Source organism: Phyllobates terribilis, unplaced genomic scaffold (genome assembly GCF_046119375.1).
Source record: "Phyllobates terribilis strain yellow unplaced genomic scaffold, ASM4611937v1 Scaffold_1__5_contigs__length_1240528914, whole genome shotgun sequence".
NCBI classification, from domain to species: domain Eukaryota; kingdom Metazoa; phylum Chordata; class Amphibia; order Anura; family Dendrobatidae; genus Phyllobates; species Phyllobates terribilis.
In genome coordinates this window covers 34,090,806-34,113,068 of record NW_027362761.1, presented here as the reverse complement: position 1 = coordinate 34,113,068, position 22,263 = coordinate 34,090,806, and the positions used below count along the sequence as shown (strand labels likewise).

The window sequence follows — 22,263 nt, the reverse complement described above, 5'->3', positions numbered from 1 at the left end:
CAAAAAACAGGAGCCATGGCTTCTTCTAAGCAGCTGCCTAGCACTCTGAAAATGGTAAAGGCCCACAAAGCAGGAGAAGGCAATAAGAACATAGCAAAGCGTTTTCAAGTTGCCCTTTGCTCAGTTTGAAATGTAATTAAGAAATGTCAGTTAACAGGTACAGTGGAGGTCAAGATAAGATCTGGAGGACCAAGCAAAATTTTAGTGAGATGCAAGCCTGATGCATTTTGGAAACAAGTCCTGTGGACTGGTAAGGTTAACCCCTTTAACCCCCAAAGTGGTTTGCACATTAATGACCAGGCCAATTTTTACAATTCTGACCACTGTCAATTTATGAGGTTATTACTCTAGAACGCTTCAACGGATCCCCCTGATTCTGAGATTGTTTTTTCGTGACATATAGTACTTCATGATTGTGGTAAAATTTCTTTGATACCACTTGCGTTTATTTGTGAAAAAAATGGAAATTTGGTGAAAATTTTAAAAATTTTGCAATTTTCAAAATTTTAATTTTTATGCCCTTAAATCAGAGAGATATGTTGCTCAAAATAGTTAATAAATAACATTTTCCACATGTCTACTTTACATCAGCACAATTTTGGAACCAACATTTTTTTTTTTTTATTAGGGAGCTATAAGGGTTAAAAGTTGACCAGCAATTTCTCATTTTTTTAACAAAATTTACAAAAACATTTTTTTAGGGACCACATCACATTTGAAGTCACTTTAAGGGGTCTTTATGACAGAAAATACCCAAAAGTGACACCATTCTAAAAACTGCACCCCTCAAGGTGCTCAAAACCACATTCAAGAACTTTATTAACCCTTCAGGTGCTTCACAGGAATTTTTGGAATGTGGAAGAAAAAAATGAACATTTAACTTTTTTCTCAAAAATGTTACTTTAGACCCAATTTTTTTTTTTATTTTTGCAGGGGTAACAGGAAAAAATGGACCCCAAAATTTGTTGTGCAACTTCCCCTGATCACGCAGATACCCCATATGTGAGGAAAAAACACTGTTTGGGTGCACGGCAGGGCTCGGAAGGGAAGGAGCGCCATTTGACTATTTGAATGTAAAATTTGCTTGAATAATTAGCGAACACCATGTTGCGTTTGGAGAGCTCCTGATGTGCCTAAACAGTGGAAACCCCCCATAAGTGATGCCATTTTGGAAACTAGACCCCTCAGGGAACTGATCTAGATGTGTGGTGAGCACCTTAAACCCTCAGGTGCTTCACAGAAGTTTATAACATGGAGCTGTAAAAATAAAACTCTCACATTTTTGCAGCAAAAATGTTTTTCAGCCTCCAATTTTGCATTTTCATGAGAGTAACAGCAGAAATTGCACCATGCAATTTGTTGTGCAATTTCTCCTGAGTACGCCGATACCCCAAATGTGGGGGAAAACCACTGTTTGGGTGAACGGCAGGGCTCGGAAGGGAAGGAGCACCATTTGACTTTTTGAATGTAACATTTGCATCGGGTACTCAGGTATGCACCATGTATGACACGTGCTCGAGTCCCCGCCCGCATGTTTCACGGTTATTAGACACCCAAAATAAAACATGCGGGGCTCGCTCATGCATGGTAGGCAATCCTCGCAAGGTTTTTTGGCCACAAAGCATATGGGGCAGAGACTCGAGCATGTCACTCGAGCACCTGCGATACTCAGTGCATACCCGAGCACCCGATGCAAACTCAACTAGCGAGCACTTGCGCTCAACACTAGTCGCCATAATGGCCTTTTTTTTTTGTTTTGTTTTGAAAAAAATCTCAACCCTAACCCCAACCATAACCCTAGCCCAACCCTAACCCCAACCCTATCCCAACCCTAACCCTAGCCCAACCCCAAGCTAAACCCTAACCCCAAGTACAACCCCAGCCCAACCCTAACACTAGCCCAACCCTAACACTAGCCCAACCCTAACCCTAGCACAACCCTAACCTTATCCCTAGCAGAACCCTAACCCTAGCGCAACCCTAACCCTAGCACAACTCTAACCCTAGAGTTTATTTTTTACACCGTTCCTCATGCGGTATAAGTGATTAGATGACTTTATTCTTCGGGTCGGTGCGATTACAGCGATACCAGAATCATATCGGGATTTTATGAATGACAGCTGTCTCACACTAAAGACGCATTTTTTGCAAAATCTAGTTTTTGCATTGCCATATTTTGAGAGCTATAATTTTTCCATATTTTGGCCGACAGAGTCATGTGATGACTTGTTTTTTGCAGGATAAGTTGACGTTTTTATTGGTTTCATTTTCAGGCACGTGACATTTTTTGATCGCTTTCTATTCCGATTTTTGGCAGGCAGAATAAACAAAAACCAACAATTCAGGAATTGTTTTTTTTTTTTTTTTTTTTTATGCTGTTCCACGTGTGGTAAAATTGATAAGGTAGCTTTATTCTTTGGGTTAGTATGTTTACAGTGGTACCACATTTATATCGTTTTTCTATGTTTTGGCGCTTTTACACAATAAAAGCTATTTTATAGAAAAAAATTATTTTTTTTCATCGCTTTATTCTGAGAGCTATATCTTTTTTATTTTTCTGCTGATGGAGCTGTATGGTGTCTTGTTTTTTGTGGGACAAGATGACGTTTTCAGCGGTATCATTTTTATTTATATTCATCTTTTTGATCGCGTGTTATTCCATTTTTTTGTTTGGCGGTATGATGATAAAGCATTGTTTTTGCTTCGTTTTTTTTTTTTTTTTTTTTTACTGTGTTCACTAAAGGGGTTAACTAGTGGGACAGTTTTATAGGTCAGGTCGTTCCGGACGTGGTGATACCAAATATGTGTACTTTTATTGTTTTGTTTTTTTCATAATAATATTTATTGATGGGTACATTATATTTTTATTTTTTGCGGATTATTTTATTTATTTTTTTTATATTTTTAAAATTTTTTTTTCCATTTTTTTAACACTTTTTTTACTTTTATACTTTGTCCCACTATGGGACTTTCACTTTTTTTATTCTGATCGCCTGTATAGTATAGGGATGGAGCACCATCCCTGTGCTATACATGCTGTCAGCGCTGCAGATGCAGAAGATACTTTGGTCATGCACTGCGCATGACCAAAGTATCTTCCTGCTGTCAGGTGACCCACATGTTGTCATGACGATATCGGATCGTCATGGCAACATCCGGGAAGCCGCGGCAGACAGCGTTGGACGCTGGCAGGAGAGGTGAGTATCGGCGATCACCTCCCCTTGCCCCCGCAATGCTGCAATCGACTTCGATCACAGCAATGCTGAGGTTAATGTGCGGGACCACTCCCAGCTCATAGTACCAGGTGTCAGCTGTGACAATCAGCTGATATCCAGCGGCGATCGCGCCCGCACAGCCTGTGTGCGGGCGAAATCAACAGGGTGTACTAATACGTACCTGGCTCTTAAGTCCCAGGGCGCAGATACATATTAGTATGTTCTGGGCTTTAAAGGGGTTAAAATAGAACGCTTTGGCCACAATGATCAAAGGTATGTGGATCAATCATGCTTTGGGGTTGTGTTGCAGCCAATGTCACGGGGAACATTTCTCAGGTAGAGGGAAGAATGGATTCAATGAAATTTCAACAAATTCTTGATGCAAACATAACACCATTTGTAAAAAAGCTGAAGTTGAAAAGAGGATGGCTTCTACAAATTGATAATTATCCTAAAGACACGACAAAATCCACAATAGACTACCTCAAAAGGCGCAAGCTCGAGGTTTTACAATGGCCCTCACAGTCTCCTGATCTGAACATCATTGAAAATCTGTGGCTAGGCCTCAAAATAGCAGGGCATGCAAGATGACCCAGGAATCTCACAGAAATGGAAGAATTTTCCAAGGAAGTATGGATGAAAATCCTTAAACAAGAACTGAAAGACTCTTGTCTGGCTACAAAAAGCATTTACAAGCTGTGATACTTTCAAAAGGGGGTGCTTCTAGGTACCAACCATGCAGGGTGGCCAAACTTTTGCATAGTCCCATTTTCCTTTTTGTCATTTTTAAAATGTAAATGATAGCAATATATATATTTTTTGCCTAAAATACAATTGAAATGTGTCATCTTTAACTTTAGGCATTTTCGAGATCATTTCATCTTCAATTTGCTTAAATGTTCACAAGAACAGTAATTTTGACCAAGGGTGCCCAAACTTTTACATGCTACTTCATATATGGGTGTACATACTATGTATATTATATATACACAAAGAGTATATAGTGTGTGTCTATATATATATATATATATATATATATATATATATATATATATATATATATATATATATATATATATATATATATATATAGTATACTGTAGGTGTGCATGTATGCAGTATATTGTGTGTAAATATTTTTGTAAACTTAATATATGTGTTACTATTATGGAGCAGCGCCAAAAGACTACTGATTGGTTGCAGAGATCTTTGAACACATACCCTCTGGTCCAATATGATTTATAAAGAAAAAAATCAACATTCCAGGTCACAGCCACATGGGCCAATAAAAAGTCCTCTATGTTTTGCATCTTAACCTTGAATGATGCTTATTTTTTCTTTATGTATCATATTGGCCTAGAGGGTATGTGTTCAAAGAGCTTTGCACCCACTCAGTCTTTTGGCGCTGCTCCATAATATTTTTTAAATATATATGTATAGTATACTGTATGTGTGCATATATGCAGTATATCTTGTATCCCCTCTGGATGCAGTATATGGCGATGTTTTTGAAAAAGGCCTATCCAGGTCAAAACGTCATGTATCTCTACTAAGCACCTTTTTTTCTACGGTGCTTTGTTATATTATAATAAAATTATCACTCTTTGCAACCAAGAATTTGAGTGCGGCTATTATCTATATATGTTTGACCTCTGGACGGACAGTGACAACAAAATTGAACCTAGTAAAAAGCAGGGACCATCTAGGTGCCTAGGGTTCAGATGTTTAGCTGATTGAAGATGTGACAGGTTCTTATGGTCAGTGATAACTGTAATAGGATGGACAGCTCCCTCCAACCAATGTCTCCATTCCTTGAATGCCAATTTAATCGCCAAAAGCTTCCTATTACCTAAGTCATAATTTCTCTCAGCCGAAGATAATTTCTTAGAAAAGAAAATGCATGGATGCCATTTACCAGGGGATGAACCCTGAGATAACACAGCCCTAACTCCCACCTCCGACGCATCAACTTCCACAATAAAGGATTGGGAAACATTGGGTTGACTGAGTATAGGTGTCGTGGCAAAACAGCTCTTTAGGGAGGAAAAAGCCTGCAGGGCGGCATCTGACCATTTGGAAAAATCAGACCCCTTCCTTGTCATGTCAGTGAGGGGTTTCACAATTACTGAATAATTTTGGATGAATTTCCGGAAAAAATTAGTAAAGCCCAGAAATCGTTGTAGAGCCTTCAAGTTCTCGGGACGGTCCCAATCAAGGACAGCTTGGATCTTCTCCGGATCCATCCGAAAACCCAAAGATGACAACAGATACCCCAAAACTGCACCTCCTGGATAGCGAAAACACACTTTTCTAGTTTGGCATATAGTTTGTTATTCCTTAATATCTGAAGCACCTGTCTAACATGCCGCCGATGTGTCTCAAAATCAGGTGAGTAAACCAAAATATCATCCAGATAGCCCACAACAAATCTGCCCACCAAAAGATGGAAAATATCATTAATGAAATGCTGGAACACCGCAGGTGCATTGGTCAGACCGAAAGGCATAACCAGACTCTCAAAATGCCCTTCAGGGGTATTGAACGCTGTTTTCCATTCACCCCCCTCTCTGATTCTAACCAGATTGTAGGCTCCCCTTAAATCCAAGAAAAGAGGAGAATGCCTTAGCTCCCACAACCTGGCTGAACAAATCTGGTATCAGAGGAAGAGTGTATGGATCCCGGATAGTAATTTGATTTAATTCCCGAAAATCTAAACAGGGACATAGACCGCCATTTTTTTTTCACAAAGAAGAACCCTGCTGTCACGGACGAAGATGAGGGTCTGATATGTCCCTTCTCCAGACTTTCCGCAATGAAATCCTTCATGTTTTGTCTCTCAGGGCCAGAAAGATTATACATTCTGGACTTTGGTAGTTTAGCTCTGGGGATCAGGTTAAGAGGACAGTCATATGTACGATGAGGAGGCAAATCCTGACACCCCCTCTCAGAAAAATCATCCTTAAAACCAGACAAAAATGCAGGTAAGGTTTCTGTAGAGACTGTAGAAAGGGAAATATTTAAACAGTTGTCATGGCAGTACTTTCCCCACTCAATGATCTCCCTGGATTGCCAATTCACCAACAGATTATGTTTCACCAACCAGGGTAGACCCAAAACAATTGGAATGAGAAGACCGTCCAGGACATAGCAAGGAATTATCTCACAATGGACTGACCCCACCCTCAGTACTACACCATGTACAATCTGAGTCAGAGCTCTCTGTGCAAGTGGCGCTGAGTCGATGGTGAAGATGGGAATGGGCTTAGCTAAAGTACACCAAGCAAGAACATGAGTTCTCACAAACTCAGCATCAACCATGCTGACTCCAGCTCCACTGTCAACAAACACAGACATTTTCTTGGTTTTGCTCTCTACCACTTCTGCTGTCAGGAAAAATCGAGAACAGCAGATTGACGATAAATGCACTCCTTGCTTATCCAACTCCAGACTACCAAGGGTTAATCGAGTCTCCTTTTGCTTAGGAATCAAAGGACAGGCCCAAATAAAATGTCCCTTTTTTCCACACAAAAAACACACGCCCTTCTTTTTACGGATCTCTGGGGAAATGTACGATCCAGAGACACCCCCTAACTGCATGGGTTCTTCCACCTCCACCAGTACTGGTTCACCCCCGACCGCCCCTCGGAAAAGGAGCATTACCCTGAAAAGAAGGCTCTGGAAAAAGTGGTCTGACCTACCTATCCCGAAGGCGTCTATCAACACGTATAGCCAACAACATGGCAGCCTCCAAGGACTCTGGGGTTTCATACACTGCCAAAGCATCTTTCAACTTTTCAGTAAGGCCCTGACAAAATTGGCTTCCAAGAGCTGGGTCATTCCATTTTGTATCAGTTGCCCATCTGCGTAATTCGGAGCTGTACAACTCCACTGACTGATTCCCCTGATGAAGGCGGCGCAACTTGGACTCAGCCAAGGAGATTCTGTCAGGGTCATCATAAATGAGGCCTAGAGCCCCGAAAACCCCCTCCACAGACTGGAAACAAACCGAACCCTGCGGCAAAGAGAAAGCCCAGGATTGGATTGAGAATCTCCTTGCAGAAGTGAGATCACAATTCCCACTCGTTGCTTCTCATCTCTGGATCACAATTCCCACTCGTTGCTTCTCATCTCTGGAGGAGTAAGGACGAAGTTTAAAATAGAGTTTGCAAGTTTCCATGAACACAAAAAACTTGTCCCTAACGCCTGAAATCTGTCCCAGAGGGCAACCTTGGGTTCAAGTTGGACCGGCCTACCTGCAGAGACCCCAACATTAGGTATCTGCAGCTGCTGTTGCTGCTGCTGAACCTCACCTCCAGAGACATCCTGTGCAGCTGCTCTGACAGGTCAGCAATGGGATCCATGAACCAAGAAAAAAAAAAAGAATCCAAAAAAAACCACTCAAAAAAACCACATGTCAGTTTTTTTTATATACATGCACAGCCGGTGATAATGTCACACACAGCGTATGAAAGACTAAGTGCAACACAAAGGGATGAGGGGAAGGAAGCCCAGACACTAGGGAAAGGGGGAGTGGAGACCCCTATGCAGATCTAATAACACCCTGCCTACCCTACCATCCTTATATTGGTTCCACACCAATCGCCTAGCAGGAAACCTAAGCACTATATATCCCTAGAGCTAGGCCCTAGATAGGGAGGGGGGTGAGCATTGGTCAGTCCCTACTATAAACTAAAGACAACAAGGGAGACAAACAAAGGGGGGAAAGCTTAGCTTGAGCAGACACCAAAGAGATAACACCAAACGTCCTCCAAGGGCACCAGAGAAGAAGCTAGCTGACTGCTAAAGCTCAAAGCCTTCACAAGGGAAAAATCAGAATCTCACTGGTGACTCCCTGAAGCAAACTGAGAGTTTATAAATACCCAGACCAGGGCGTGTCAATGAGAGCAGGAGGGAGGTTGCTGCTGGGTGCAAAAGTCAGACGGATTAAGAAAGCGTCTGCAATGCGAAATGCAGTGACCTTCTGCAGCCAGATGCAGAGCGACTCATAGAGTCTCGTGGCTTCCAGTAGCACATCTATGCTGATGACACACAGATCTACCTCTCTGGACCCGATATCTCCTCCCTACTAACCATAATCCCACAATGTCTGTCCGCTATTTCATCCTTCCTCTCTGTTATATTTCTAAAACTTAAAATAGACAAAACAGAATTCATCATCTTTCCCCCATCTCGCTCAACTCCACTCCCAACAGACCTATGAAAGTAAATGGCTGCCCACTCTTCCCAGTCCAGCAAGCTCGCTGCTTCGAGGTAACCCTGGACTCTAATCTCTCCTTCAAACCACATATCCAAGCCCTTTCCTCTTCTTGCCGACTCCAACTCAAAAATATTTCCCGGATCTGCACATTCCTTACTCAAGAATCTGTAAAAACTCTAGTGCATGCCCTCATCATTTCCCGCCTCGACTACTGCAACCTCCTGCTCTGTGGCCTCCCTTCTACCACTCTCGCACCCCTCTAATTTATCCTAAACTCTGCTGCCCAACTAATTCATCTGGCCACCCGCTATTCCCAAGCCTCTCCCCTCTGTCAATCCCTTCACTGGCTCCCCATTACTCAGAGACTCCAGCTGAAAACCCTAACCATGGCATACAAAGCCATGCACAACCTGTCTCCTCCATACATCTGTGACCTAGTCTCCCGGTACATACCTACACGCAACTTCCGATCCTCACAAGATCCCCTTCTCACTCCCCTCTTATCTCCTCTTCCCATAATCGCATACAACAGTTTCCCTTGCATCCCCCCTACTCTGGAACTCTCTACCCCAACATATCAGACTCTCGCCTATCGTGGAAACCTTCAAAAGGAATCTGAAGACATAACTCTTCTGACAAGCCTACAACCTACAGTAACCACCGCTCCACCATACCACTATGTGACCAGCTCTGCCCCACCCACTGTATTCTCACCCATCCTTTGTAGATTGTGAACCATCGTGGGCAGGGTCCTCTCTCCCAGGGGCGGAAACTGACAGCTGGGGGCCCCTGTGCAAGAAATGTGTCTGGGCCCCCCTTCTTTTATGGTGACACAGCTACAGATACATTCTGCACATACTCTTACATGCTGCATGCACACTAATTTACATTCCAGTTCAGTTCTTCATTTTTTTTCAGTCTAATGTGCACAAGAGCATATACGGGTGTGGCACCCTTTCCTTGAGCTGGAAAGTTTATTCCTCTTGCTTCAGTAGGACTATCAGCTGTGTATCCACCAGGCTTCTGCACAACACAACTGATGGTCCCAACAGTACAGACCAAAAGTTTGGACACACCTTCTCATTTAAAGATTTTTCTGTATTTTCATGACTATGAAAATTGTACATTCACACTGAAGGCATCAAAACTATGAATTAACACATGTACAATTATATACTTAACAAAAAAGTGTGAAACAACTGAAAATATGTCTTATATTCTAGGTTCTTCAAAGTAGCCACCTTTAGCTTTGATGACTGCTTTGCACACTCTTGGCATTCTCTTGATAAGCTTCAAGAGGTAGTCACCGGAAATGGTTTTCACTTCCCAGGTGTGCCCTGTCAGGTTTAATAAGTGGGATTTCTTGCCTTATAAATGGGGTTTGGACTATCAGTTGTGTTATGCAGAAGTGTGGTACACAGCTGATAGTCCTACTGAATAGACTGTTAGAATTTGTATTATGGCAAGAAATAAGCAGCTAAGTAAAGTAAAACGAGTGGCCATCATTACTTTAAGAAATGAAGGTCAGTCAGTGCGAAAAATTGGGAAAACTTTGAAAGTGTCCCCAAGTGCAGTTGCAAAAACAATCAAGCGCTACAAAGAAACTGTCTCACATGAGGACCGCCCCAGGAAAGGAAGGCCAAGAGTCACCTCTGCTTCTGAGGATAAGTTTATCCGAGTCAGCAGCCTCAGAAATCGCAGGTTAACAGCAGCTCAGATTGGAGACCAGGTCAATGCCACACAGAGTTCTAGCAGCAGACACATCTCTTCAACAACTGTTAAGAGGAGACTTTGTGCAGCAGGCCTTCATGGTAAAATAGCTACTAGGAAACCACTGCTAAGGACAGGCAACAAGTAGAAGAGACTTGTTTGGGCTAAAGAGCACAAGGAATGGACATTAGACCAGTGGAAATCTGTGCTTTGGTCTGATGAGTCCAAATTTGAGATCTTTGGTTCCAACCACTGTGTCTTTGTGCGACGCAGAAAAGGTGAACGGATGGACTCAACATGCCTGGTTCCCACCGTGAAGCATGGAGGAGGAGGTGTGATGGTGTGGGGGTGCTTTGCTGGTGACACTGTTGGGGATTTATTCAAAATTGAAGGCATACTGAACCAGCATGGCTACCACAGCATCTTGCAGCGGCATGCTATTTCATCCGTTTTGCGTTTAGTTGGACCATCATCTATTTTTCAACAGGACAATGACCCCAAGCACACCTCCAGGCTGTGTAAGGGCTATTTGACCAAGAGGGAGAGTGATGGGGTGCTACGCCAGATGACTTGGCCTCCACAGTCACCAGACCTGAACCCAATCGAGATGGTTTGGGGTGAGCTGGACCGCAGAGTGAAGGCAAAAGGGCCAACAAGTGCTAAGCATCTCTGGGAACTCCTTCAAGATTGTTGGAAGACCATTTCTGGCGACTACCTCTTGAAGCTCATCAAGAGAATGCCAAGAGTGTGTAAAGCAGTCATCAAAGCCAAAGGTGGCTACTTTGAAGAACCTAGAATATAAGACATATTTTCAGTTGTTTCACACTTTTTTGTTAAGTATGTAATTGTACATGTGTTAATTCATAGTTTTGATGCCTTCAGTGTGAATGTACAATTTTCATAGTCATGAAAATACAGAAAAATCTTTAAATGAGAAGGTGTGTCCAAACTTTTGGTCTGTATTGTATATACATATACAGTATATATCCATATATATATCCATATATATATCTTACATAGTCTCCTTTATTATGTATAATGCCGTCTCTTATTACACAGTGCTCTCTCTTGTTATGTACAACACTGTCCTGTCCCTTACATATCGGATAAAATAGCACCCTGTATTTTATTACATAGCGTCCTCTCGTCTGATGGAGGATGAGCTCCTCCATCAGCAGTCATTTGATATCTAACAAGAGACGACTGCGTAGTAAAAGTGGGTCTGTGACTGGCAAAAATAACAAGAATACGCTATGTAAGGGACAGCACTGTACATAACTGCACAGGAAGCTATATAATAAGAAACGGCCCATATATAACTAAAGAGGATGGTACGTAATAAGGGAGGGTATTATACATAATACAAGATGAAACTTTGTAACTAAGGATGGCGCTATACATAATAAGTGAGTACACTACATCATAGTCATCTCCTCCACCTCCATCATTGTCCTTTCTCCTACATCAATCATTGTCCTCTCCCCACCTCCATCATTGTCATCACCCTCATCCCCATCATGGTTCTCCCCATCATTGCTCTCCCCCACCTCCATCATTGTCCTTTCTCCCACATCCATCATTGTCATCTCCTCCACCTCCATAATTGCTCTCCCCCCACCTCCATCACTGTCATCTCTCATACCTACATCATTGTTTTTTCTCCCACATCAATCATTGTCCTCTCCCCCACCTCCATCATTGTCATCTCCCCCTCCATCATTATCATCTCCCCCACCCCATCATTGTCCTTTTGCCCACATCCATCACTGTCATCTCCCCCACCTCCATCATTGCTCTCCCCCACCTCCATCATTGCTCTCCCCCACCTCCATCATTGCTTTCCCCACCTCCATCATTGTCCTCCCCTAGCTCCATCATTGCTCTCCCCCGGCTCCATCATTGCTTTCCTCCACCTCCATCATTGTCATCTCTCACACCTACATCATTGTTTTTTCTCCCACATCAATCATTGTCCTCTCCCCCACCTCCATCATTGTCATCTCCCCCTCCATCATTGTCATCTCCGCCACCCCATCATTGTCCTTTTGACCACATCATCGCTGTCATCTCCCCCTCCTCCGTCATTGCTCTCCCCCATCACCATCATTGCTCTCCTCCATCATTGTTCTCCCCATCCCCATCGTTGCTCTCCCCCTTCATCATTGTTCTCCCCATCCCTATCATTGTATCCCGCACATCCATCATCATTGTTCTCCCTTCCATCATTGCTCTCCCCCACCTCCATCATTGTTCTCCCCATCCCCATCGTTGCTCTCCCCATCTCCATCATTGCTCTCCCCCACCTCCATCATTGTTCTCCTCCATCATTGCTCTCCCCCACCTCCATCATTGTTCTCCTCCATCATTGTTCTCCCCATCCCCATCGTTGCTCTCCCCACGTTTATCATTGTTCACCCCATCCTCATCATTATCTCCCCCTTTCCCCATCATTATCTCCTTAATCCCCATAATTGTTTACCCCACCTCCATCATCATTGTTCTGCCTCATCCCCATCATTATTTCCCCACCTCCATCATTGTTCTCCCCAACCCTTATCATTGCTCTCCCCACCTCCATCGGGGTTCTCCCTTATCCCCATCATTGTCCTCTCCCCCACCTCAATCATTGCTCTCCCCCTCCTCCATCATTGTTCTCCCCACCTCCATCATTGCTCTCCCCCACCTCTATAATTGTTCTCCCCATCCCCATCGTTGCTCTCTCCCACCTTCATCATTGTTCTCCCCCATCCCCATCATTGTTATCTCCCTCATCCCCATCATTGTCTCCCCCACCTCCATCATCATTGTTCTCCCTCATCCCCATCATTGTCTCCCCAACCTCCATCATTGTTCTCCCACCACTACAGCTCATTGTCCTGGAACTCTCCCCAATGTGTTAGTAAAAACAAAACAAAAAAACAAACACTTACCTCTCTGGCCGTTCCCCCGCAGCATCGTCGTTGCTGGCAACTTTCTGTATTGACACAGGCCCGCGGTGCATGATGAGGCCGGGAGGAAGGAGAGGATGGATCCCTCAGCTCCGCTGCCATCTTCTCCTGTAGGCAGCGGAGCTGCAGGGATCGTTTCCTGTCCATTGCACATGATGAGGGCAATCTGGCCATGGGCCCCTTGTAGCCTCGGGCTCCGGGACGCAGGCCAGATTCCCCTCATTATTAGCCACCCTGCAAGGGCCTCCCTCCACCTCCTGGTCCTGATACATCTGCACCAACGGCATCGGTGGTATGTCCACCCCTGCTCTCTCCTCCTGTACCAGTTAGTGACTTCTATTGTCTAAGATTATTGTATTTATTTTTATTATGAATACCCCCTTTCACATGTAAAGCGCCATGGAATTAATGGCGCTATAATAATAATATAGGAGGCTATGTTGTGGATCATACTGTATTTAGGAGGCTATGTGGGGGCTCACATTGTATATAGAATGCTATGTGAAGGCTCATACTGGGGCCACTAGAGGACTCATACTGTCTTTAGGAGGCTATGTGGGGGCTCATACTATTTTTAGGCTAGTATGTGTTGTTTCTTTGTGTATTGGATGTTTGCATGTATATAGAAGTCTATGTGGGGGTTCATACTATTTTAGGAGGCTATGCAGGAGCTCATACTGTCTATAGAAGGCTATGTGGGGGCACATACTGTATATAGGGAGGCTATGTGGGAGCTCACAACACTGTATATAGGGGCTATATGGGGGCTCATACTGTATTTAGGAGCCATGAGAGGGCTGATACTATATATAGGAGGCTATGTTGAGGCTCACACTGTACATAGGGGGCTATGTGGAGGCTCATACTGTATTTTGGGGGCCATGGGAGGGCTCATACTGTATTTAGGAGGCTATGTGGCGGCTCATACTGTATATAGGAGGCTATGTGGGGGCTTATACTGTATATAGAGAGCTATGTGGGGCTCATACTGTATATAGGGGTGCCATGTGGTGGCTCATACTGTATATAGGGGGCTATGTGGGGGCTTTCACTGTATATAAGAAGTTATGTGGGGAGGTCATACTTTATATAGGAGGCTTTGTGGGTACTCATACTGTATTTAGAGAGCTATTTGGGGGCTCACTGTATATAGAAGGGTTTGTTGGGCTCATACTGTATTTAGGGGGACATTTGAGGGCTTATATTGTATATAAGAGGCTATGTTTAGTCTCATATTGTATATAGAGAGGCTATGTGGGGGCTCAAACTGTATATAAAGAGACTATATGGAGGTTCATACTGTATTTAGGGGTTGTGTGGGGGCTTACACTGTATTTAGGAGACTATGTAAGGCTCATACTGTATTTAGGAGGCTATGTGGGTGCTCATACTGTATATAGCAGGCTATGTATGTCTGGTACTGTATTTAGGAAGCTATGTGGGGGCTCATACTATATTTAGGTGAATATGTGTTGTTGTTTTCATATGTGTATCGGATATTTGCATGTAAGTAGGGGGCTACATGGAGGCTCATACTGTATATAGTGTTACGGGTCCGGGTAGTGGAACCTCTGTGCTTAGGTGCAAGGAGGGACTAGAAGGATGTGACTAAGTGCTTACTCGGCCTGACCAAGGTCGCATGGCGGCTCAATTGACTCCGTGAACCAGGGAGGGACCGAGCAGGGGGACCAGGTGCCACTCTGGGACCGACCTTGTGTGAGAGCAGGTGACGCCCACGGGTCAGATGGCAAGAACTGACCGGTACAGTGGATGAGCACGGCAGGAATGCTGACGGGTGGTCCGGCTAGATAAGCAGGCTGGTTCGGCAGATAGCCAAACAGGTGCTCCGGGTAGGCGAGCTGGCGGGCACGACAGGTAATAGGTAGGTGCTCCAGGTAGGCTGGCTGGCGGACACGACAGGTAACAGACAGGTGCTTCCAGGTAAGTAGGCTGGTGGGCACGGCAGGTAACTGGCAGGTGCTTCCAGGTAAGCAGGCTGGCGGGCAGAACTATAGACAGGCTGGCGGGCTGGACTGTAGACAGACTGGCGATCAGGACTGACAGGCAGCGGACCAGAGGGCTGAAGCAAGTGTTAGGTCACAGAACAACAACATTGCACAGGCACCTCCATTTTGGAGGAGGTGCCTTATATAGAGGCAGTCCTCCGGCCTTTGGCCGGGGACTCTATAGAACGGCGCGCACGGCCCCTTTAAGAGGGAGGGAGTGTGCGCATGCGCCCTAAGCACAGAGCCCAGAAAGCTGCGTGCGGCGCGTGCCACAGCAGCAGGGGAGCGGGAGGACGCCAGACCTGGACCACGGCGGTGAGGGGAACGGCGTCTCAGCCCGGCAGGAGGCACAGACGCCGATGCTACATATAGAAGGCTATGTGGGGGTCATACTGTATATAGGGGGCAATGTGGGGGCTCATACAGTATTTTGGATGCTATGTGGGGCTTCTATTATTTATAGAAGACTATGTTGTGGATTATACTGCATTTAGGGGGCCTATGTGTTGGCTCACATTGTATATAGGAAGCTATGTGGGGCCTCATACTGTATATAGGAGACCATGTGGGGGCTCATACTGTTTTTAGGAGGCTATGTGGAGGCTCATACTGTATTTAGGAGGCAATGTGGAGGCCAATACTATATATAGGAGGCTATGTGGAGGCTTACATTGTATATAGTAGGCTATGTGGGGGCTCATTATCTTCATTTAATTTGTCGTCAATGAAAAAACACAAAAAGAATTGTCCTAAAGCCAAATTGGATATAATTCCACACCAAACCTAAAAAAGGGGGTGGACAAAAGTATTGGCACTGTTTGAAAAATCATGTGATGCTTCTCTACTTCGTGTAATTAACAGCACCTGTAACTTACCTGTGGCACCTAACTGGTGTTGGCAATAACTAAATCACACTTGCAGCCAGTTAACATGGATTAAAGTTGACTCAACCTCTGTCCTGTGTCCTTGAGTGTACCACATTGAGCATGGAGAAAAGAAAGAAGACCAAAGAACTGTCTGAGGACTTAAGAAACCAAATTGTGAGGAAGCATGAGCAATCTCAAGGCTACAAGTCCATCTCCAAAGACCTGAATGTTCCTGTGTCTTCCGTGCGCTGTGTCATCAAGAAGTTTAAAGCCCATGGCACTGTGGCTAACCTCCCTAGATGTGAACGGAAAAGAAAAATTGACGAGAGATTTCAATGCAAGATTGTGCGGATGGTGGATAAAGAACCTCGACTAACATCCAAACAAGTTCAAGCTGCCCTGCAGTCCGAGGGTACAACAGTGTCAACCCGTACTATCCGTCGGCATCTGAATGAAAAGGGACTGTATGGTAGGATACCCAGGAAGACCCCACTTCTTACCCCGAGACATAAAAAAGCCAGGCTGGAGTTTGCCAAAACTTACCTGAGAAAGCCTTAAACGTTTTGGAAGAATGTTTTCTGGTCAGATGAGACAAAAGTAGAGCTTTTTAGGAAAAAGCATCAACTTAGAGTGTACAGGAAAAAAAAAGAGGCATTCAAAGAAAAGAACACGGTCCCTACAGTCAAACATGGCGGAGGTTTCCTGGTGTTTTGGGGTTGCTTTGCTGCCTCTGGCACTGGACTGCTTGACCGTGTGCATGGCATTATGAAGTCTGAAGACTACCAACAAATTTAGCAGCATAATGTAGGGCCCAGTGTGAGAAAGCTGGGTCTCCCTCAGAGGTCATGGGTCTTCCAGCAGGACAATGACCCAAAACACACTTCCAAAAGCACTATAAAATGGTTTGAGAGAAAGCACTGGAGACTTCTAAGGTGGCCAGCAATGAGTCCAGACCTGAATCCCATAGAACACCTGTGGAGAGATCTCAAAATGGCAGTTTGGAGAAGGCACCCTTCAAATATCAGGGACCTGGAGCAGTTTGCCAAAGAAGAATGGTCTACCATTCCAGCAGAGCATTGTAGGAAACTCATTGATGGTTACCGGAAGCGGTTGTTCGCAGTTATTTTGGCTAAAGGTGGTGCAACCAAGTATTAGGCTGAGGGTGCCAATACTTTTGTCTGGCCCATTTTTGGAGTTTTGTGTGAAATGATCAATGATTTGATTTTTGCTTAATTCTCTTTTGTGTTTTTTCCTTGCAAGCAAATTAAATGAAGATAATAATACCAAAGAATTTGTGATTGCAATCATTTTCAGGAAGAAACTGAGTATTATCTGTCAGAATTGCAGGGGTGCCAATACTTTTGGCCACAACTGTAGGAGGCTATGTGGGGGCTCACATTGTATATAGGAGGCTATGTGGGGGCTCATACTGTATTTAGGGATCCTATGTGGGGGATAATTTTGTATATAGGGAGGCTATGTGGGGGCTCACACTGTATACATGAGGCTATGTGGGGGCTCACACTGTATACATGAGGCTATGTGGGCGCTCACACTGTATATAGGAGGCTATGTGGGGGTCATACTGTATATAAGAGGCTATGCGGGGCTTACACTGTATATAGGTGGTTATATATGGGCTCATACTGTACAAAGGAGGCTATGTGGTGGCTCATACTGTAATTAGAAGGCTATGTGGGGTCATAAGGTATATAAGAGGCTATGTAGTGCTTACACTGTATATAAGTGGTTATATACTGGCTCATACTGTACAAAGGAGGCTATGTGGCGGCTCATACTGTATTTAGAGGCTATGTGGTAGCTCACTGTATATAGAAAGGCTATGTGGGGGCTCATACTGTATATAGGGGTCTATGTGGGGGGCTCATACTATATATAGAAGGCTGTATGGGGTCCCATACTGTATATAGGAGGCTATGTGGGGGCTCATACTGCACATAGGAGACTATGTGGGGGCTCATGCTCTATATAGGAGGCTATGTGGGGACTCACATTGCATGTAAAGAGGCTATATAGGGGTTCATACTGTGTATAGGGGCTGTTTACAAGATCATATGGTATAGAGGGGGATTTCAGCATGCTTAATATTAAGTGTTAATATTTATATAAAATAATAATTATGATTGTAATTAATATGTTAATATTAATATTGAGCAGGATTAATTTCAGCCCTCCACAACAGTCATGGTCTTTCATGTGGCCCCTCGAGAAAATGAACTCTACAGCATCTGATGTGAAAACATTATCATACAAACAACTGATAAGTGTCGCAGAAAAAAAACCTTACTTTAAGGCCCCGTCACACTTGGTGACGCTGCAACGATCCCGACAACGATACGACCTGTCAGGGATCGTTGCTGCGTCGCTATGTGGTTGCTGGTGAGATGTCAAACAGGCAGGCTCACCAACGATCAGGGGAGCAGCGACATCGTGGAAAAAATCTTTCCACGATGTCCTGCTCCTGGTTACGAGCCTGCTGAAGCAGGAGCAGGCTGGTAACCATGATAAACAGCGGGTTACTAGGGGCACAAGCGCACCTAGTAACCCGCTGTTTATCATGGTTACCGCTCTGCTACGGTGAGCGGGAGGTTACCGCTCACTTTAGCAGGCTCGTAACCATGATAAACAACGGGTTACTAGGAGCGCGTGTGCCCCTAGTAACCCGATGTTTATCATGGTTACCAGCCTGATCGCTGCTCCCGCTGGTCACACACAGCAATGTGTGCTGACCAGCGGGAGAGCAACGACCAAAAAATGGTCCAGGACACTTTGCAGCGATCAGCGACCTCACAGCAGGGGCCTGATCATTGCAAAGTGTCACACATAGCGACATCGCTGGTGAGGTCGCTGTTGCGTCACCAAAACCGTGACACAGCAGCGATCTCGCTAGCGATCTCGCTATGTGAGACGGGGGCTTTAGAGAGGGCAGCACTCCGCAATCAATAGAACCCTAATGACCCCTGAGACAGCAAGTCTCTAAGAATTAAGAAGTGTCTTAAGAGCATTAGGTATATAAAATATTTTTTTTTATTAATCAACAGAATTTATGCAATAAATATAAAAAGTAAAAGGTGCCTCAAGCCAAGAGGAGACACAGTCACAGAACCATTATGGGCAAAATACAGGCAACTGAATGCTGGCTAGCATTAATTATAATTATACAGTACAGACCAAAAGTTTGGACACACCTTCTCATTTAAAGATTTTTCTGTATTTTCATGACTATGAAAATTGTACATTCACACTGAAGGCATCAAAACTATGAATTATAAGACATATTTTCAGTTATTTCACACTTTTTTGTTAAGTATATAATTCCACATGTGTTAATTCATAGTTTTCATGCCTTCTGTGTGAATGTACAATTTTCATACATGAAAATACAGAAAAATCTTTAAATGAGAAGGTGTGTCCAAACTTTTGGTCTGTACTGTACTTATAAATAATGTCCATCAGTCTAATATACAAGGTTTCCAAAGAGGGATAACAAATAAGTAGTTACTGGCTATTATTAATTGTGGTAAGTATACCTATTGGTCATTATGTATATCAACCTAACATACAAAGTTCCCACTAGAAGTGTACAAGGTGGATCAGACAAAGTTATAAATAGTATAAGCGTTACCCACATGACAGGGTGCTGATCAAGTCCACCAGACAGGTAATGTCCCTCCACCCAGATGCGCATTTGCCTTGCTTCTTTCGCGGGCATGTCCAGATCTTCCTACTAAAAGTCAACAGCCTCATATGTGCTTATTATAATTATTTTATATTATTATGGCGCCATTTATTCCATGGCGCTTTACATGCTTATGAGGTTTTTCAGTTCAGGTTGGGAGACCTGCGGCCAGTGTGTGTCATGGATGTCTGAATTCGGCCTAAAGATTATTTATTAGGGGGCATAAGGACTACCAGCAATAAGAAAGGAAAACTCTACAGTTCCCTTTTAACCATGGAAGATTGCATTATTATAGACAGGTCTAAAGCATAGGATAGATGTCACCTTTTAAATACGAGGTTTTAGATATATTTTTATTTTAATTATATACTGTAAAATTTACTAATACACTTTTTATTTCCAAGGTGTTCTAGTCTAAAGATTTTAGTAGCAGTGCCAGGTTAATAGCTCGAGTTTCAGCTTTTGGTTAACAGAGGAGAAAGCATCCTTTGTTAACACATCATCAATGCTGTTTGTGAAGGGGGCTAGCTGACTTCTCATTTAGGTAGTTAAGCCAGTCTCATCTCTGTCACATCCAGTGCATAGACATATGAGAAGACTACCTCATTTATTGAAATGAATAGCCAGCCTCCTTCACACACAGCACTGATGATGTGTCGACACAGGAGCTCTTTCCTGTGTCGAGCTTGGGGCCAAACTTGGGACTGCAGTTGATATATGAAGATTTGGACACTTTTGGCAATAATAGTTTTTATTGTTCTAAATAATCATATTTCAAATACATTGAAAGGTCATTTTTAAAATTTGTTTTCATTTGACAATCCCTTTAATTCGAGGATCAAATGTGTCTATCTTTACAATTGTAAGCTTATAATGTTTTAACAATTAATTTATGACCATTGCTGTATTTTTTTTATAGATAATAAGGAGATTATCCCAGGTCCAGGAGTATATAAACCGGAGAAATGTCTTATTCCAACACATCGGAAGCCACCGTCATACTCAATTGGGTCCAGAACACGGTACAGATCAGTAGATCAGGTACCCGCTCCAAACACATATTCCTTGCCCCCAGTGGTGGGTCCTCGTGTTCCTTTGAAAGCATCTGCCCCTGCTTTCAGTCTCTCTGGCAGAATACATCGTGGAGGGCATTCTGAAGATTTGTCTGATACACCTGGTCCAGCTCACTATAACCAAACGGATAATAACAGCTACTTGCGAAGAGGTCCAGCTTTCTCTATGCTTGGTCGACATCAGACTTCAAAAGCAGAGTATGCCACCCCAGGTCCTGGTGCTCATAGTCCAGAGAAAGCATCAAGTCAAAAGAGCAAAGCACCCGCATACTCAATGGGCATTCGACACTCTGATTATACTACTCCTCTGATAATAGAAGTACCCAACTGACTTTGTACCATAGAGGTGATTTCTAAAAAGAAAAGGTTGAAATCAGGATAGATATACTAAACATTTTCCATCTCTAAATCGTAAACTAACTGTCTAGCCAAGTAATAGTTAATGTTAACATTAAATACTTGATGATCTTTGTAATTACTGAGCATTTTTTACCATACATTAGGCCCAGACGTGGTTTTCCTATCTACAGGTGTTTTTTTCTGCTGTCTGTAGTAACTGGTAGAAAAAAAACACAGTTCAAGATTTGTTTTTAAGTATAATTGCAGTTTATACTGTGTTTGTGCATGCTTTTTCACACCTAGCTGCACTGAAGAAGAAACTGCAGCCGCAGATGAGCATTAGTGTGTGTTCACTGTTGTATGAGAGAACGTAGCAGCCGGTAAAGGACTATATATATTGTGTCTTTGTGCATACAATAGCTTCAGTGTCTCCTACAGGTGCATCTCACTAAATTAGAATATCGTCAAAAAGTTAATTTATTTCAGTTCTTCAATACATAAAGTGAAACTCATATATTATATAGAGTCATTACAAACAGAGTGATCTATTTCAAGTGTTTATTTCTGTTAATGTTGATGATTATGGCTTACAGCCAATGAAAACACAAAAGTTATTATCTAAGTAAATTAAAATAATTAACAAAACACCTGCAAAGGCTTCCTAAGCATTTAAAAAGGTCCCTTAGTCTGTTTCAGTAGGCTCCACTATCATGGGGAAGACTGCTGACTTGACAGATGTCCAGAAGGCAATCATTGATACACCTCACAAGGTCCCAGAGTTCCAATTTTCATTTGGAAATCAAGGTCCCAGAGTATGGAGGAAGAGTGGAGAGGCACACAGTCCAAGCTGCTGGAGGTCTAGTGTGAAGTTTCCACAATCAGTGATGGTTTGAGGAGCCATGGCATCTGCTAGTGTATGTCCACTGTGTTTTATCAAGACCAAAGTCAGCGCAATTGTCTACCAGGAAATATTAGAGCACTTCATGCTTCCCTCTGCCGACAAGCTTTTTGGAGATGGAAATTTCATTCTCCAGCAGGATTTGGCACCGGTCCACACTGCCAAAAGTACCAATACCTAGTTTAAAAGCAACAGTATCACTGAACTTGATTGGCCAGCAAACTCGCCTGACCTTAACCCCATAGAGAATCTATGGGGTATAGTCAAGAGGAAGATGAGAGACACCAGAC

The 22,263-nt window shown here is 43.4% G+C and overlaps 1 protein-coding gene across 1 annotated transcript in view; it reads left to right on the top strand.

Moving 5' to 3' along the window:
* Positions 1-21,067, top strand: part of CIMAP1D (CIMAP1 family member D) — a 56,813-nt gene extending 35,746 nt beyond the window's left edge. The window contains exon 4 of the mRNA XM_073651488.1: positions 20,583-21,067. Within this exon, the coding sequence (XP_073507589.1) occupies positions 20,583-21,067 (485 nt within the window). The remainder of the gene's footprint in view (positions 1-20,582) is intronic.
* Positions 21,068-22,263: the final 1,196 nt, after the last annotated feature.